Source organism: Akebia trifoliata, chromosome 6, assembly GCF_017979445.1.
Source record: "Akebia trifoliata isolate Shusen 1 chromosome 6, ASM1797944v1, whole genome shotgun sequence".
Lineage (NCBI taxonomy): Eukaryota > Viridiplantae > Streptophyta > Magnoliopsida > Ranunculales > Lardizabalaceae > Akebia > Akebia trifoliata.
The window spans coordinates 25,054,070-25,073,260 of NC_141380.1; the positions used below are offsets into that span (position 1 = coordinate 25,054,070).

Genomic DNA, 19,191 nt, shown 5'->3' on the forward strand with positions numbered 1-19,191 from the left:
AAGATCAAGTCCCTAACCCTTCTTTTTTCGAGCAAATCGGGCTCGGTCAGAAGGCCGATTGACTTAACTTACGCTAACTAAGTAGGATCGATTATTATCGAAGGGTCAATTTCAGGCTGGGCTTTGGAGGTTCTTAATAGAGCTTTGGAGCTTTAACTGAAGTACCAGGCTCCAGCCCTCAGTGGGCCTAATTAGATAGAACTTTGGTCTCGCCCACTTAGGCTTTTTCTAAAATAAGAATAATGCTGGAGTGGACTCAACGTTGACTTTGATTCACACTTTGTTGAATTAGAGGTAAGTACAGAACCATTGATGCTTTTCATCTGAGATATGAGTGACAAACATGTATGGTTAAAAGTTAATATTCAAATTTTCTCTTTTATGCTATACAAAATATTCTCTTGGTATATTCACTCTTCAAAAGTATGTGTACATATATATATAATATATATATATATAGGGTCCCATTCAGCAACAAACATTTTGACAGACATTTTGGCAAAACCTTTTTCAAAACATGGGTTAGAGGTTTTGGAATGAGCTGATTTTTAGGATGATCTCTACGGTGAGGAGATCATCCTCACCAAAAATCAGTCCATTCCAAAACTTCTAGCCCCAGTTTACAAGTTGAAAAATCATGGACCGTCCATTTTCTGTAAATTATTTTTGATGGGGTTAGAAGTTTTGGAATGGGCTGATTTTGGGTGATGATGATCTCCTCACTGTAGAGATCATCCTCACCAAAAATCAGCCCATTCCAAAAGCTCTAACCCATGTTTTGAAAAATGTTTTGCCAAAATGTTTGTTGGTGAACATTTCCCATATATATATATATATATATATATATATATATATATATGAGAATGCTAACGTCCAAAACCTTAAGGAGTTTTTTTTTTTTCAATAGTACTTCTACCCATTTTATCATTTAACAAAAAAGACAAGGATATATTAACCTTTTTTACATAATAAATGTTTATTTATTTAATTAATACTGATCTCTTTCATAATAAATACTAAAGACATCTAATTTTTAAAATTAAATGTCTTGTTGCAATAAATGATTTAACAATCAATGCAAACAATATAATTTATTGTGTAAAAGATTATTATGCCCCTACTTGTTTTCAATAAAAGACAAAATGAATATGAATATTATTAGAAAAACAAAGTGTTGAAGAATGCTAACATCCCCATAAGGTCTTGAGTTATATTTAATTTTCTAACCTTTTTACCATCTATTTTGTAAAATAAATAAAATAGAACTATTGAAAAAACCTCTTACCTAGATCTTTGCATTAATGTATATACTTGACAGTTTTAACTATAAAATAATTATTTTTAAAAATTGAAAATAGAATTTCCTAAATAATCTGATACTTGAGAATGAAATGATATAACAAACCGTAATAAAATTATCAAAATTACCTACTTAACTTTTTTTGTGATACTGCCCACTTATCCTCGAATAATTTTTCATCACCACTGTTGAACAATTGGGTATGAGAAGCCATGACAACAATCTAAATAACCCAAATAAAAAAGTAAAGAGATTGACACAAAATTTACGTTTTTCAGCAAGATTACCAACATCCATGAGCAATGAAATCCGTTCACTATTTCCACGAAAAACAGGATTACAATCTTTCAATTCACTTCCTCTAAAAAAGAAAGGAAAATCTCATAAAACCCTAAACAACTTGGCTATGAATTTATAATCCATTTAATAGAAAAGAATTTCCTCTAGTGCAAAAATTCCAAAATTGGGGAAAATTTTGGCAATATATATACCACCAACAAAATTAAAGGCAGAAACATAACAGCTAATGTTGATAAAACCTCCTCTTAAGAACAACTTGAGAAGTGGCCAATATTTGAGCATCAAAGGCATTCTACTTTTTTTTTTTTCTAATAACACATGACATACATAACAATTACAGTTTGTCCGCGAATCAAACACCAGCCATGCCTAACTTATATGGAAATTTCTTAAGAATACTTGAATAATATTTGAGCAATTGCTTGTTCCATGTTTTACAAGATGAATTAATTCAATCATTCTCATAAACAAAATCATAGTAGAAGAGAATGACACAAGTGAGTTAGACCTTCTATATAGATAGATATAAGAATATAGGAATCAAATTTACTTGTTTTCTGCTTTAAAAAAGAAAAAAAAGAAAAAAAAGGAAACTATGGGTTTCCATCTATTTCTGTCAAAAATGCTATGACCTGGGAAACCCTAACTACATACCTGCTAACAATATTTCTGATATATACACCTACTCAAGCTACTTCGAAAAGGTTGGTTCTAGCTTTAGAGTTCCATTTTCAATGGGTTGGGATGATCAGCAACTGTACAAAACATAAATTAAAAAAAAAAAAAAGGATATTAGAATAGTGGAATTGAATCCACTCTAAGTATGAATGAAAGTGTGTGTGTGTGTGTGTGTGTGTGAATGTCAAGTTTGAATGAAAACTACAAGTGTGGGGTGGGTGTGGGGTAAAGAGTATCAGGGAGGGATACCACCGAAACAATCCTGTTTTATTAGGAAGTTGACATCTCTGCTACCAAGGAGGATACTACCGAATCAAATTAATGTTTTATTAGGAACTTGACATCTCTACCACCAAGGATATCTCTGCCATCAGGCTATTGAAATCTCTGTCACCAAGCTACTTTCCTTTTATGTGTATATTGCACTATAGTATTTATGTGTGTGTGTGTGTGTGTTGATGGAATAAAAAAAAACTCAATGAGATCATTTGATTTCTATTCTTGTTTTTTTGTTATGGTATCAGAGCTCATGGCTCCATCTCTATCTTAGTCTACCACATAGAATCTCTCTTCAATGGAAGCCAATACTTCAAATCCCATCAATGATGTGGCTTCACCTTCATTCTTCTGATCACCCTGGTACTATTTTGGTTTGATCTCCACTCAGAACCCTGGAAGAACCAGTACTAAACTCAAAGGAACACCATGCATGGGAACGCTGTAATGACATAGTTTTGGCATGGATTCTCAATTCCACTTAATAAAACACTCACAAACAACATAGTCTATGGAGGAACACCACGTGCAGTATGGCTCGACCTTTAGGAAAGTTTCTCCCAAAGTAACAACCAAATACTCTATTCTTCATCCTCTTGCCAACAATCCCATTGTCTTCAGCCTCTTGAATTTATAGGAAAAAATGCTTTTCATGTCTGCAACCCATAAACTTTTACATCTTTGCCAAAACCCCTGATTTCAGTCCAAAAAACCTCACATTCAACCACCGCAAAAACCTATACTGTTATTGAGGTTTGAACGTTTGAAGATGGGTCTTGGGGAAAAATTGAGGGGCTTTGGAGAAAGGTTGAAGATGAGGCTATTTTGGTCATTTTCTGTTAATCTCTCTTGGAAGTCCAAAGTCATGGGGAACATCATCAGTTTGAAAACCCAGAGAGTATCTCTAAATTTCACCAAGGGGTTAACTCAAATTACCATTCTTTTCTTAAATCTAGACGTCATATGAACATAAAATGAGAATACAAAATACTTATAGCAACTCAAGGGAGATAATTGTTCAACGCTAAACATGATGGACAAAAGACTAAAGAGGGGCAGTCATCAACTGGGGTTCCATAATATGTCATTAATTGAATATTAGTTTTTGAAATAAGAGATATACCACATTATTCATCCAAAAACCTACGGATCGGCAACCTGAATCTTTTCTAACAGTGATCACCACTGCATTTCCCTTGCTTGAATGTGTGTTAGAATTGCTTTGACATGAGAGATCATGTCATCATCAATTTATCAAGTATCCCAAAACATTTAGATCAGCAACATGAACCCTTTCTAACTAACAGTGATGTCCACTCCTTCCCCTTGCTTGAATGTGTGCTATGCAGGAGATAGACCAGACTGCTGGAGATAAAACATAGAAAAGACTAAAGAAGAATGTTATCTAACAGACTTCAACAAGTCTTTAAGAAATCACATTCATAATGCAACAGTAAGCTTCAAACGCACCATGATGGTTTACTATGCAAAATCATATTCTCTTCATGTAGTTTGGTATCACATTCAACGAATGCCCCCAGTTTGAAGGAATTTACAAGTTGAAGGTTTAAAATGAGTGAGAGGATGTGATAAAAGGGAATGTGGCCTAAGGTAGTGAGAGCAGATATAAACACACATGAATTAATAGAAGACATTGTTGAATAGAAGAACAAGATTTTTTCAACCTGCGCCAAATTTTCAAGCTATGGTTTGGATGATGATTTGTCAAAAACATTCCATTTTATATCTACTTTCCATTTTTTATTCCCATGTAATATATGCCAAAGCTTGTAGTGTAATTGAAATAGCAATTGTTAATCCACAATTTATTGTAGAGTGCACAAGAAGTGGTAAAATTACCTGAATTGACAGAATATTAGCTGAAAACAGAGTCCTCTGGGCTGTTAATATAGTTTTGGCTGTTTCTTTCCCAGATCTGCGATCGGAGCACATCATGGTGCAACAACTGCTGATTCTGAAGTTGCTGTCCCGTACCATCGTTGACTTGGATAGACCACATTGATGACTCAACTGGTGCTGTACTCGGGACGGTACCCATCCCAACCGTTAAACATCCACTCTGCAATATTATTAGAACTTCTAAAAATGTTACAAGTACATAGAGTTGAAAGTTAAATGATACAATTCTATTCATATTACTGAACTCAGACTGTTGCAATATGGCATGGATGTTTAAACAATTCCAATGTTTAAAATGAGCCCAACTTGAAACTTTATATATGAATGAACAATGGAGGGATAGATAAAGGTCAAGGAAGCATTCATAAAGTTTGAAAGTGTAAAAGGGATGCTAGTTAGTACCAAGGGAATGTTGCAAAAATAACCTTTTAAATCATGATAATTGTTAAAATAAAAGAAAGACAATACAAAACAGGGTCCGTACTTCTGCTGCTAACAAGCTGTCAATGCTGAAGTCAATTCTCGGGTTAACTGCAGCAAGTCTCATCGAAAGGAACTGAAACAAAAATCGTTAAACCAGGCTAGATTAGTTTCAAAGCAAGAGAGAACAAATAAAGATAGCAGTACTAATAAGGTACTTAAGCATCTAGAGAATTAATAAAATTGCTTGTCATAGTTGGGGTTGTTCTCCACCTTCTTGGTAGAAAATTTTGAAAGTGTTATGTTGGGCCTAAATTCAACCCCTTAAGCTAGAACCTGGCCTAGAACCTAGCACAATAGCAGCCATGTGACAGGGTGGTGGTCACCGGATCCAAATCGACCAATAATAGTTGGTCTGTTTGAACCCACTAACCAATGCTACTATCCTGTGTAAGGGCCCACACCAGGCGCAGATTAGCAGTTAACCCCAAGCCCAGCATAGCAGTTCTCTATATGAATAACTAAAAGAGGGAAGGGTTGTGAGTGTTTAAAGTCTAACCTCCACTTGACTTTGTAGGGACTGTACATGGTTAATGATCTCATCCAGCACTAACGCCATACCTGAAATCTGCAATATTTTAATGTAAAAAAGCGCATTATTTAGAAATAGCTACTTTACTTAGCATTTTCAGCTCTACAACTAAGTAATTGCTGAAAAATCTCCAAGGCTTATTTTAGGAAAATAGGACATTCTTGATTATTTTTTGTTTTTCTTAACTTTCTAGAATATTCTTGTAATCTTCTATAATAGGATAGTTTTCTAGAATATTCTTGTATATTCTTATAATCTTCTACAATAGGATCGTTTCTAGAATATTCTTGTATATTCTTATAATCTTTTACAATAGGATAGTTTCTAGAATATTCTTGTAATCTTCTACAATAAGATAGTTTTCTAGAATATTCTTGTAATAGGATAGTTGGTCTATAAATACCCTATTAGGGCATTTGTAATAGATATACAAGAATTCTCAATAAATTCAGCTTCCTACATGGTATCAGAGCCTTAGGTTCATATCCTGGGAATCGATTTTTTTTCTTTTTTGCCATCTTGTTCATTGTTCATCTGTTTTTACCCTCCCTTTATTTTTTTCCTTGTGATCTTTGCTAAATTCACGATGTCAGAAGAGTCAGGAGCCACCAATCAGTCTGTGATGGTGACACTTCATGGGAGACCACAAAACTTTTCTAGTAGAAATGGGGGAGGATCAAGAAATTGGCAACAGAATTGGCAACAAAAGTTACATGCTAATCTGGCACAAACCGGCAGTGATGGCTCGGATGTTCAAGAGAATTCTAATAGCAAGGAGATCAACAAAGAAGACATTGAATGGCTAAGATCACCTCTCAACTCCTTGGAGAAACCATCGAGTATGTGTTCATTTGCACATTCAGGTATGGTTTCTTCTTCTCATGCCTTTAGTGTCTTGGATAGTAACTATTTCGACTCTTGGATCATTGATTCAGGAGCAACCGACCATATGACTCATTGCTCCTTTCTATTCTCCACATATAGTCCATGTTCTAGTAACAGAAAAATTACATTGGCCGATGGGTCACTTGCTACTGTAGCAGGTCAAGGAGATATTCACATAAGTCCTTCATTAATTCTGAAAAATGTTTTGCACGTTCTAAAACTTACAATAAATCTAGTCTATGTCCAAAATCTTACAAAGGATTTGAATTGTACCTTGACCTTTTCATCCATCTCTTGTATTTTTCAAGACCAAGCTACGGGGATGACGATTGGGCATGCTAAGGAAAGCAGTGGCCTCTATTACCTTGATGTGCAGAATAAAAATAAGAGTTGTAGGATTGACAATCCATCTTCCTTATTGTCAGATACAAGATCTCCAATAAAAGACCAGATTTGGCTTTATCACCTTCAATTTGGACATCATTCCTTTAGGACTTTCAGTGTCATGTTTCCTTCCTTATTTAAGAATATTGATATTCGTGAATTTCATTGTGACATTTGTGAGTTTGCCAAATACAAACGAGTTTCTTTTCCTTTGAGTAATAAAAAATCCTCATTTCCATTTCAATTAATCCATAGTGACATTTGGGGACCGTCAAGAATTTCAAATATTTCAGGGGCTAAATGGTTTGTCACGTTTATTGACGACTGTACTCGTGTCACATGGGTTTTTTTGCTAAAACAAAAATCTGATGTTTGTACGGTTCTCCCTATCTTTCATGACATGGTCAAAAATCAGTTTGGGGTTATAAAAAAAAAAAAAAGATCTAACAACGCAAGAGAATATTTTAATCAAGTATTATCTCCATATTTTCAAAAAGAGGGGATAATACATGAATCCTCTTGCATAGATACACCCCAACAGAATGGAGTGGCAGAAAGGAAGAATGGCCATCTCTTGTCAACAACTCGTGCACTGTTATTCCAACGGAATGTCCACAAATACTTATGGGGTGAAGCAGTTCTCACATCAGCCCACTTAATAAACCGTACTCCATCTCGAGTTCTTGATTTTAAAAGTCCCTGGGAGGTCTTTTCCAAATTTTTTCCTGATTTTGCATCTCACAATCGATTGTCACCTCGAGTTTTTGGATGTGTCTCGTTTGTTCATATTCATTCTCATGGTCGTAGTAAACTTGATCCTCGAGCTCTTAGGTGTGTCTTTGTAGGGTATTCCTCAACTCAAAAGGGTTATAAATGTTATTATCCACCATCTCGCAAAATCTTTGTGTCCGCCGATGTAACTTTTGTTGAAGGTGAAAGTTTTTTCCAACCTTCTCTTCAGGGGGAGACACTTACTAGTGAAGATAAGGATCAAGGGGATCATGGCTTTCTAATGGACTTTCCTGCTCAAGCTAGCCAACCACCAACCCAAAACATTCCACCATTTCCCTTGCTTGAAATTGAACCACCAAAACAACTTGAACAAGAACAAGTTGAGCCTTCAAAACAACCCAAAGTTGGACAGCTTGAACCTATAACCCCAGGACATACTTGTATTGAATCAGTTATCACGAAACCATTGCAAGTTTACTCAAGGAAGAGAGGTTCCACTGCTAAGCCGAAGCTAACTCAAGCGTCTGAACCAACTCTCGGAAATAAGATAAATATTGATATCCCTGTCATCAACTTGTCTTCTGAAGTTGTTCGAAAAAAATGATCTTGACTTACCCATTGCAGTTAGAAAAGGTACCCAAAATTGTACAAAATATCCATTGTCTCATTTTGTGTCATTCGAAAAAGTGTCACCATCACACAAAAGCTTTCTCACCCATCTAAACTCCACAACCATACCACAAACACTATCTGAGGCCCTAAGCAAAGAAGAATGGAGACATGCTATGAAAGTAGAAATGGATGCACTCGCGAAGAACAAAACGTGGGAGTTGGTAGAGCTACCCAAAGGAAAGAAACCTGTTGGATGCAAATGGGTGTTTTCTCTAAAGTATAAAGATGATGGATCACTTGAACGATACAAGGCCAGGTTAGTTGCAAAGGGTTATACACAGACCTATGGAGTGGACTATGAAGAAACATTTGCACCGGTGGCTAAGATGAACACATTAAGGATTTTGTTGTCATTAACAGCCAACTTAGATTGGAGTTTACACCAATTCGACGTGAAAAACGCCTTTCTTCACGGAGACCTAGAGGAAGAAATTTATATGGTGAGGCCTCCAGGATTTGATGACAATTCAGGAGATAAGAAGGTATGCAGGTTGAAGAAAGCATTGTATGGGTTAAAACAATCTCCACGAGCATGGTTCGGAAGGTTTACAAAGACAATGTTATGAATGGGCTACAAACAAAGTCAAGGTGATCACACTTTATTCATAAAACACTCAGCCTTTGGGGGAGTAATTGCACTACTGGTATATGTGGACGATATTATTGTCACTGGTAATGATGCGAAGGAAGAAGGAGCACTCAAGAAGCGTCTTGCAGAAGAGTTTGAAATAAAGGACCTAGGCAAGTTGAAGTATTTCTTAGGTATAGAGGTTGCTCGTTCAAAGGAAGGAATATTTGTCTCACAACAGAAGTATGTGCTAGATCTTCTCAAGAAAACTGGAAAAATAGGTTGCAGGCCCATGGAGACACCAATAGAAGCAAATCATAAGCTAAGTGAAGCTCTAGAAGATGAGATTGTAGACAAAGGGATGTATCAACGTTTGGTTGGAAGACTGATTTACCTCTCTCATACTAGGCCTGACATAGCATATTCTGTTAGTGTGGTTAGCCAATTCATGCACAATCCTAAGAGTATACACTTGCAAGCCGTATACCGCATCCTCCAATACTTAAAAGGTAGTCCAGGTAAGGGAATTTTATTTAAAAAGGGAGCAAACTTGCGTTTGGAAGCATACACAGACTCAGATTATGCAGGGTCCATGGTGGATAGAAGATCGACATCCAGTTATTGTACATTTCTAGGAGGAAATCTAGTTACATGGAGAAGTAAAAAACAACCGGTTATAGCAAGATCAAGTGCAGAGGCAGAGTTTCGGGCAATGGCACAAGGAATTTGTGAACTTCTGTGGATCAAAATAATTCTGGAAGATCTTAAAATCACCTGGGATAGTCCAATGAGATTGTATTGTGATAACGAGTCAGCCATCAATATTGCTCATAATCCAGTGCAACATGATCGTACAAAACATGTGGAAGTGGATCGACATTTCATAAAGGAAAAACTAGACAGTGGTTTAATTTGCACCCCATACGTTTCAACAGAAGGCAACTGGCAGACGTTCTAACGAAAGGATTACCTGGAACCACATTTCAAAAGGTCATTGGCAAGTTGGGAATGGAAAGCATATATTCACCAGCTTGAGGGGGAGTACTGAAAAATCTCCAAGGCTTATTTTAGGAAAATAGGACATTCTTGATTATTTTTTGTTTTTCTTAACTTTCTAGAATATTCTTGTAATCTTCTACAATAGGATAGTTTTCTAGAATATTCTTGTATATTCTTATAATCTTCTACAATAGGATAGTTTCTAGAATATTCTTGTATATTCTTATAATCTTTTACAATAGTATAGTTTCTAGAATATTCTTGTAATCTTCTACAATAAGATAGTTTTCTAGAATATTCTTGTAATAGGATAGTTGGTCTATAAATACCCTATTAGGGCATTTGTAATAGATATACAAGAATTCTCAATAAATTCAGTTTCCTACAGTAACAAGTGCATATTCGTGAAGAGAATATATGTTGGTGACCAATGTATTAAATTTCGGTTTCAATGTCTATTTCCATCAGCCTAAACATGGAAATATTTCGTAAAAATACTTTGATTAATATGAAAATTAATATAATTTTCATGGAAATGATAAAAATACTGAGAAAATTTTCATTAAAACTACAAAAAAAAATTAAAATATACCCATAAGTCATCAAATTACAACTAACAATCACATGAAGTATGGAAATAAAGATCAATAGCATTTCTGCTACATTAACGTGCATGTTTAAGAGCCTAATAGTCAAAACAATTATATCCTACATGGAAATGAGAATAACCATGTTACATAATTACATATACCTACACACTTAAAACATTTGCTTAAATGAACAAAATATTAAGGGCTATATTCATGTATATTTTTTGTTTCTAAAATACATTATTAGTACATCCAACTAATTAGAACACGGATGATAGCATGTTGCAATTTTGGAGATACCTGTTGAACACAAATATGGAGAAAATACCCAAGAAAACAAAGAAACAACCAAAGAGTACTAAGATTTACGTGGTTAAAAAACAATGCCTATATCCACAGGCTGATCCAATCTTCCTCTTTACTATGAGAATCAAAGGAGAACAATACAAGAAAAATACCCAAGTTTTAATCCCAAGCCCAGAAACTCTTGAACGCCCCTCTCCCTATCTCTCTCAAAACCTAGAAGAAGAAAACCCTAATTATAAAAAAGTCTCAACATTTCTATTTATAGGATTATAAAAGTGGGATTTATCCTAACCTAGACTAAAATCCATCTATGGATGAGATACAAGACACAATAAATAACGAGTATGCGTATACTGTGAGTGATGGGTCATGAGTCACCTGGTTACAATGCTAAATAATATGGGTATAAGGCTTTTTAGTACACATGGTTAGCTCTTAAGCTAGGGAAATTTGACAACCCATGCCCAATGGTTCTCCAGTCACCATTTTTCAGGAGAGAAATCGGAGAGTTTTTTCTGGCCTTCCCCATTCATCTCATAGTATCTTTTACAGGCCAAAACTAGCAATTGGTGCATGAGCCGACATTCCATCCTGACATATGCCTTAAGTAGAGCTATGTGTCAAGATCTATGCTCTGATTTATTAGAAAATCTGATGAGTAGATGCCTGCAACATCTGACCAAGTGAAAGTGCCCTCGATCCGCGGGGTGCGCGGATCCACTTGGTGCGCGGATCCGCTTTTGACCCTTGAGGTTTGGGAGTCGCCACCTAGTTATTGTGGTCTAGGAACCAAACTGACTCTAAAATGGATAAACACTAATCTACCACAGAAAATCTGAATCCGGGGATCATGTTACGGGGTTGGAAGGTGTTAGGCACCAACCCCGCCCGGCCAATGCCGGTCTCTACTTATTCCAAATATAACTACATCGCTAATGACAAAACCTGGATTAAAAAAAAAAATGAAAAAAACCTTACCTTCGATCTGCAAAAGTACTATTCCCTCAGATCTGGTGAAAACAGCTCCTTGTACCGTACTCCTTACTTTGTTCTGTCTCCGGATCTGATTTCTGATCTCCGAGGCAAGGTATCTCCTTCTTGGATCTGGATGCTTTGAATTTGTTGTGGATTTTTGGGGTGTTTTTGAAAGGTTTCTAGGTGTTTTTTAGGCTAAAATCGGAGTAGGAGTGTTAGAGAAGGAGTTGGGGCTCCAAAATTAGGGTTTTGGGGAAGTTGTGGAGGCTTCTTCACCTACTTTTTCTAGGGTTTTTTCTTTGATACGAAAATAGGGTGTGGAGGCTCCTATTTATAAAGTTTTTAGAAGCATTAGGGTTTGATTAGGGTTTCTTTTTAGGGTTTCAATTAGGGTTTTGACTTAGTCTTTAGGGTTTTAGGGTTTTGACTTTAGTCTTATGAGATTGACTTGATTAGTTTAGATTAGGGTTTGATTAGGGTTTTGACCTTAGTCTTATGAGATTGACTTGATTAGTTTAGATTAGGGTTTTGATTTAGGGTTTTGACCTTAGTCTTATGAGATTGACTTTAATACTTGACTCTAGTCTTACTTAATTGACTTTAATTTTGACTTTAGCCTTATTTGATTAACTTTAATATCTTGACTTTAGTCTTTCTTGATTGACTTTAAATTTTTGGAGAACCCCCCTCTATTATATCTTTGATTCTTTGGACCCCCAAATGGAAGGGTCCTTAAAGAAATATCTTGCGAACCATCAACAATTTTTCTTGAAAGCTTGATTGATCAATTTTTTGGTTTAAATTTTATAATTAATTTTATTAATGTTTCACTTTACATTATTTAATGATTTATTTATTAATTTCGAAATTTTTAATTATTAAAATTGTGAAATTACCGTTTTGCCCTCGGAGAGGATTTTTTTACGTTTTAAGTCGTTTTTCAATGTTCCAGGATGTTTTGGAATCAGTTTCTCGTAAGGAATTCAATGAAAAAGTTGATTTTTATCATTTATGAATTTTTTTTGTGTGAAATGATCGTGAATTTTATGAGGGGTATTTTCGTAATTTTGTCGAATTTTGTGAAAATTGGTGAAATGATTTATTTGGTTTCGATTTGTTGTTTTATGTGTTTGAATGGGTTTTCCTAAGCGTAATGTAGGCTCTAGGGTTGTTTTGATGTTAGGGGTATTTTGGTAATTTGGTCATTTTTAGTGATTTTTATCGTGAAGCTTCTTTTTGGTTTGCAAGATGATGATTTCTATGTTTTTGGGGTCGTATTTACCTAGCGTAGCGTGGTTTCTAAGTTTTGTCAGTTCGAGATACCTCATCCGGATTTCTGAAACATATCTGGTAACAAAATGAAGCATTGGAATAAACATCCATCATTGGGAACCTTTGCGATCGGGTTGACGAGTTGATTAATCAGGAGAGTGCAAAAATGGGGTGTCTACACCAAGCATCAACACCCAACATTCCTCACACATGTCTTACAATCATGCGAAGCTAAAAAGATGTCCCAATCGAGAAAAGAGATTAATTTCTACAATTGTGCAAATCCATGACACATGAAAAGGGGTATCATAAGCTCAAGAGAGAAAAATAACAAAAAAATCTAATAAAATCATGGAAGTTTGGGCAAGATGGATCCCTCCTCATGAGTCGGGAGGATGACGTTGTTGGTTTCCTTCCTCATTTGGAGGTAGGACTCACCTATTGTATTGAGAGAAACACTCCAACAAATTCATAGAAGGGTTTGTTGGAATTTCAAATTTGGGGTTGTTGACAACATCAAATGCCATCTTGTCTTATCAAATAGCCTTTTGAGATCCTTTCTTTTATATGAAAAAATAAGAACAAAAGGGGGCTGAGAAAATAGAAATTTTGGGAGTCCTTTTTTAGAACAACAGAAGAGAAAGAAGAATAAAAAATACAGTCTCCTAGTGGTGATTTGCAAGCTCATTCCTCCAATATTTACAAGTTCTTTGTTGTGGTAAGGGTTTCTTCTTTTTTTGTTGAAATTTATCTTAAAGGAAGAAGAAAAATCCAGCTTCCTAGTGGTGATTTGCAAGCTCATTCCTCCAATATTTACAACTTTGTTATGGTGAGAATTTCCTTTTTCTTTTCTTTGTTTGTTTGTTTTTTTGTTGAAATCCATCTTAACGGAAGAAGAAAAATATTTCTTTGTTGTGGTGAGAGTTTCTTCTTATTTTTATGGTGAAATCCATCTTAAAGGAAGAAGAAAAATCCAGCTTCTAGTGGTGATTTGCAAGTTCATTTCTCCAATATTTACAATTTTCTGGTAGTGAGAGTTTCTTCTTCTTCTATTTTTTTTTTTTTTTTTTTTTGAAATCCATCTTATCGGTGAACCTTTTTTTTTTTGTTTTTTTTTTCATAACCAGGATTTGTGATTTACTATTGACGTTTAATATACTCTATTTTTTTTTTCTTTTGTGTTAGAAAAGACTTTATATCAATATACTTAATATAATGAAAGTTTGGACTAGGTCCAGTTGTTTTTCCCTTTGTATTGAAGAGTTTTCTGCGTAAAAATAATGATGTGCTGCTCTCTTGTTTCTTTCTTTATGGATTTATTTACTTTGCCTTCATTGATGTGCTATCTTTCATATTCTCTGTTGGTGTGTTTCTCTCTGTCTGAATGTAGATAGGAAAAGTGTGTGAGGTTTACCATCAAAATAGGTAACTTAGACAACAATTTTCATCCAAAATTAGCTATAAGGCTACTAAAATCTAGAATCTCTAACCCTCTCTCACAATAGTAGGACCAACCAAGAGATAGAACAATGAAACCTCACAATCCTTCACAAGCAGGTACTAATATATATATATATATATATATGGGGATACAACTATGGTTTTAAAACTCGTTTAACGTCTCGTCTGTCCATGAATAAGACCGAGTCATCTCGAACAAGTTTTCCAATACATTTGAGTCATCTTGTTCAAAAATGAGAAAAATGAACTATGGTTTTAAATCCCGTCGATAATCTTGAATTTTCTATCCGTCTCATTGGTGGACGATAGTGAAACATATTGGACAAGTCATCAAACCATGGATACAACTTGTTATCACGAGGAGCTCTGATCCTTTTTCTCATTGCAAAGATTAATGTCAGATCCTTTTTTTTTCCAATTGGAACTTTGGGACAAAAAAGTCATGTTCCTATAAAAATAATAATTTTTTCACCCAACCTGGTGAGTAAAAAGGCCAAAATTAACATGCCAGTTAAATAGAGGAAACATCTCTTATTTGGTAATGGAATTTGTTTACCAAAAAGGGAACCTACTCTACTTACATATTTTATTTTATTCTGTATACCTTAGTTTCAGAGACATTTACCGGGCAGACCTGTCTGTTGCAATTTTATTACAAAAACTCCCTTACTTTATCAAGTTCATTACTTGAACAAACCTTACTTTATGAATCATGCTAGCATGACTTACTAAGTAAGATTTCAAAACTTATTAAGGGTCGTTGGGTCCACATGGATAATCAAATTAGAATCCAACAATACAGCCTTCTAAGTTTCATAGAAAAAAATCAGATCCAAAATAAAAAAAATTCAAAAAATAAACACTTTTTGAGCCTACCGAACTCCCAAAAAATTTAAAACTAAAGTTCAATGGTGAAAACAAATATTTTTTTTTTCAAAATTCTTAAAAATTTGTCCTTTATAACCGCAGTGACATCAGATCAATTTTTTGTTTGTCACAAATTGATGCAGTTAGAATCCACTCCAAGGTATGTTAAGTAACAAATTAACATCACAAATTTGAATTTTATGATCTGGATCCCCACTCCAGGGTTTGCTCCGTAACAAACTTGATAAAGTGAGGTTTGATGGGTAACAAACTTGATAAAGTAAGGTTCCCTTGGAGTAGTCAAAACTCCAAGGGAGTCTTTGTAATAAAAATGTAACAGTTGGGTCTGCCGGTAAATCTCTCTAGTTTTAATTCAAATAACTGCAAATTACAAGGCTTTAGAAGTAATTTTCTTTTCTTTTTTATTTAATTTTAAGGACTTACGAAATAAAATTAAATAAAAAAGAGAATATTCCCTATATATGCTAGATATTTTGAAAACAGGGCTGACACGGTAATTTCAGCTTCCATGTGCCCAATTCTGAACTTTAACCCTAACTAAAAGGTCCTCAAAAAGTATAAAAGGACTAGAAAAGTTCCGAACAGTATCAGAAAGAAAACAAAATATAAAATGAACTTCTTATGTACCATGTGTCTCTCTTTAACCAACCTAGCAGCAACGTTTGCAACTCCTCGAAAGATGTTTGAGGCAAACCGTTTCTTAATGATATATATTTTTTTGAAGAATTCTTTCATCTCAACCGTTCGTTTCCCACAAAATTAAATTTTAATTTATTTATGAAAAATATATCTTAAAAAACTTAAATAAGGTCTTTATAAAAAAGTAAAAAATATTTTCAGAAAGAGTCCCAAATACAAATGTTAGATTAATAGAAGGGCACAAGTGTAAATAAACAGAGAAAAAGAAAGTCAAAAAAATAACAGAGAGAGAGAGAGAGAGAGAGAGAGCTAACCTTAGAGCAGCCGGGGACTAATCCTTGAAGCAACTTCATCCGAGCATTAATTTTCTCTCTCCGGGCCTACAAAATAAACTAAGAGTTAATTATTACTTAATAAATTAATTGCGATTATTATCTGTTAATTCGAAGTAATTATTACTCTTTCAGCTAAGCTATGGCTGTCAGTGGCTTGTCCACGACGAGCTCGAACATGAACATAAGGAACCTTCTCGCCATCTTCGCTCTGTTCTTCAGTTTTCAACTTCACATTATCAACATTTTTGCTCTTTTTAGAAGACACTTTAACCTAATTTTCCAAAATAGAAAGAAAAAAAGTTTTAGAGAGAAAATCTAAACTAGTTACTATAAAAGGAAACCCTAGAATGCTCTTACTGGTTTACCTTCCTATCTCTTTCCTTCCTCTTCGTTGTTCTTTGCTTAGCATTCGAAGTCATTCCATAGGAGAAAATCGGTGATGAACTCGGGTTCGACTCGGAATTGGTTGGTTCGTTCTTCAATTTGAGTGAATTTTGACTCGTTTCGGACGAGTTGAATGCGTAATTTAGGGTTCTTTGATTCTGCAACTCATCTCGACATATCTCAATACCGGACATAACCGTAGATTCACCGGAATCTGGCTCATGGAGTAGTTCCATAGCTTGATTAGCCGGAAGACCTAGAAGAGCGGTGAAAGAGCTGCCAGTTTCCGGCGGTGACAGGTTCTGTAGAAGAAGGTTTTCCATTTCTGCGATCTCCTGATGATCGCCACTGAGACTCCCTGATCTGCCGATTGATCTTGAAATTGGTTCCATAATCAATTAAATATATTTGAAATCAAACCAGATCTGATGGCAAAATGTGAAATCTGATCTCAATTTCTGTGAAATTTCTTTATCTACTCGGCATTTCATCCTAAATAACATCTCCAAGACTCAAAAATTAAACCATAATCACTTCTATCTCGCACTACTTTTCAACAATTTCCAGCCCAGACAGATTCAACACCTTCGAAACCCTAATTAGCTTCTTCAAATACCAAATAATTCGAGCTCAAATTCGAGAGAAAAAACTGAAAAACAGAGAGAGAGAGAGAGAGAGCTTCAACGGCCGACCATCACTCTCTGTCTCAGTTATTTCTGTATCTCTCAATTTAGTTTTCCTGTTTCTATAAGGTTTCTCTGTTGTAGGCTTGTAGCGCCGACAGAGAACCAGCAGAGTTTGTTACGAACAAAAGAAAATCTTCAATATTTTCTTCTCTTTTTGGGTTACCTCCTTAGACAATAAAGTATATTTGAAGGCACACCTCACTTTAAAAATGTTTTTTTTTTTTTTTTTTTCTGTTGTTGTTGTTGTTTGTGAATTTTACTGTTGAATCAAAGTTTTTTCATGAAATCTATAAGTTTGTGACGTTGAATAGCTACTTTGATGATCCATATGGGCCAACGATCCTTAGCAAGATTTCAGATCTTACTAAGTAAGCTTTTTATAATAAAATTCCCATGGATAGTCGGGGTATAACTTGGTTCGGTTTGAGCTCAAATTAGAACTGAACCAACAAAGGTCGATTCTACCAAATATGAATTAAAACCAAATCAAATTCTATTGGAACCAAATCAACCCAAATCGGATTAAAATCAGTTTGATTTGGTTCGGTTCGGTTCTATGACATGCCAATATTATATAAATTGTAAGTAATATTTTTTAATCAACAAACAAATTACAATAACATAAATTTCATATAATAAATCACTAATCTATCCATAAAAAATCATTAATTTATTCATAAAAGATCATTAATCTATGTTCTGACTCCTAAAATAATTCATAATAATTATTATGTACATATTTATTTATTTATTGCATAAGGACTCGGTTCAGTTTGATTCGGTTCTATACAAGCTTGATCCGAAAATCAAACCAATTTAATTGGTTCTCCATTTTTGTAACTCGGAACGGAACCTCAACTTGTTCCAAACCAAATCAAACCACCAAAAAGCTATGAGTTTGGTTCGGTTCCTGGTTTGAACAGGACCAAGTTGCACCCCTAATAAATAGGTTTGTTCGATAAATCTCTTTATATTTTTTGAATTTCGATTTTGTCAACTCTAGTTGTCGTTCTAAAATAAAGTGGAATCGAAAATAGACCAGACAAGAAATACAAGTATCCATCAGTTTCAATTCTCAAGAATTGAACGGAAAAAAAAATTTAATTATTATAAAAAAAAATTAACATGTTATGATCAAAATATCAATTTAATTATAATCTGTCCCCCTAAAGATATGAATTAATGATTCTTTTCAAAAATTAAAATTCATCTTCTTTTCAAGTAATAAAGTTTTAGAAGAGATGGTTTTATTTTAAGTTCCAATGCATAATTTATATTGAAAAATTGAAGAATTTTATATGACATGTATTAAATTTAAGATGTAGGGAAACCTTAAATTATGCATAATATGAAAATAAATGATAAAATAAAACAATTCCATGTACCTACGAGTGCCCATCTAATAGAACCTATCGGTTCTATTTCCACTTTAGATTTGACTCTAATCGTATCCAATAAAAAGGTAATTGGAAACCGGGGTAGGTTTTTTTGTTCTAGTTAAATGGGTAGCCATTGACACCCTTATCATGGAGTGGGTATGTATGCAAAAGGATGAGTGAAAACATGAGAATATCAAGTTCAAAAAATGCAGGAGTGAGGCCTGTCCCGTAAACTTCCTGTTTGTATATAGATTTGTCGATAAAATTCTCTTAGGTGCTCTACACATGTTAGTAAGTAAGTAATAAAACAAAAACAATTATTTGAGCTACAAGCGCCCGTTTATATATAGTATAGATATAGATATAGATAAGAACTTTTATAATTTAAATAAAAATAAATCTATTTTAATTAACTAAATTGTGTCTTGATAAAGACACTCACCTAGTTCTACTATAGTCCATAACTTAATTATATGTTTACTTATCTCATGCCCAAAGTTTGGCAACATTTTTTATTACAATTAGTATGTATTATTTTCATTGATAAATC

At 34.5% G+C, this 19,191-nt stretch overlaps 1 protein-coding gene across 5 annotated transcripts; it reads right to left on the reverse strand.

The window, feature by feature from the left end:
- Positions 1 to 1,596: 1,596 nt before the first annotated feature.
- LOC147400490 (transcription factor bHLH48-like) lies at positions 1,597 to 17,352 on the reverse strand. 5 transcript variants are annotated; one of them, XR_015179368.1, is made up of 7 exons: positions 16,558 to 17,352; positions 16,317 to 16,463; positions 16,172 to 16,237; positions 5,454 to 5,522; positions 4,959 to 5,030; positions 3,678 to 4,634; positions 1,597 to 2,355 (listed from the first exon to the last, which is right to left on the reverse strand). XR_015179368.1 is itself a non-coding variant. In XM_086446185.1 (7 exons), the coding sequence occupies exons 1-6, from the start codon at positions 16,966 to 16,968 to the stop codon at positions 4,431 to 4,433; spliced, it is 969 nt and encodes a 322-aa protein (XP_086302311.1). In that variant the 5' UTR covers positions 16,969 to 17,350; the 3' UTR covers positions 1,597 to 2,355; positions 4,415 to 4,430. The 5 variants fall into 5 exon arrangements, 4 of the variants coding, with proteins under 4 accessions (XP_086302311.1, XP_086302314.1, XP_086302312.1 ...); XM_086446185.1 differs by having other exon boundaries at positions 4,415 to 4,634; positions 16,558 to 17,350; XM_086446188.1 differs by lacking the exon at positions 1,597 to 2,355 and adding an exon at positions 2,376 to 3,247 and having other exon boundaries at positions 4,415 to 4,634.
- Between the last annotated feature and the right edge of the window lie 1,839 nt (positions 17,353 to 19,191).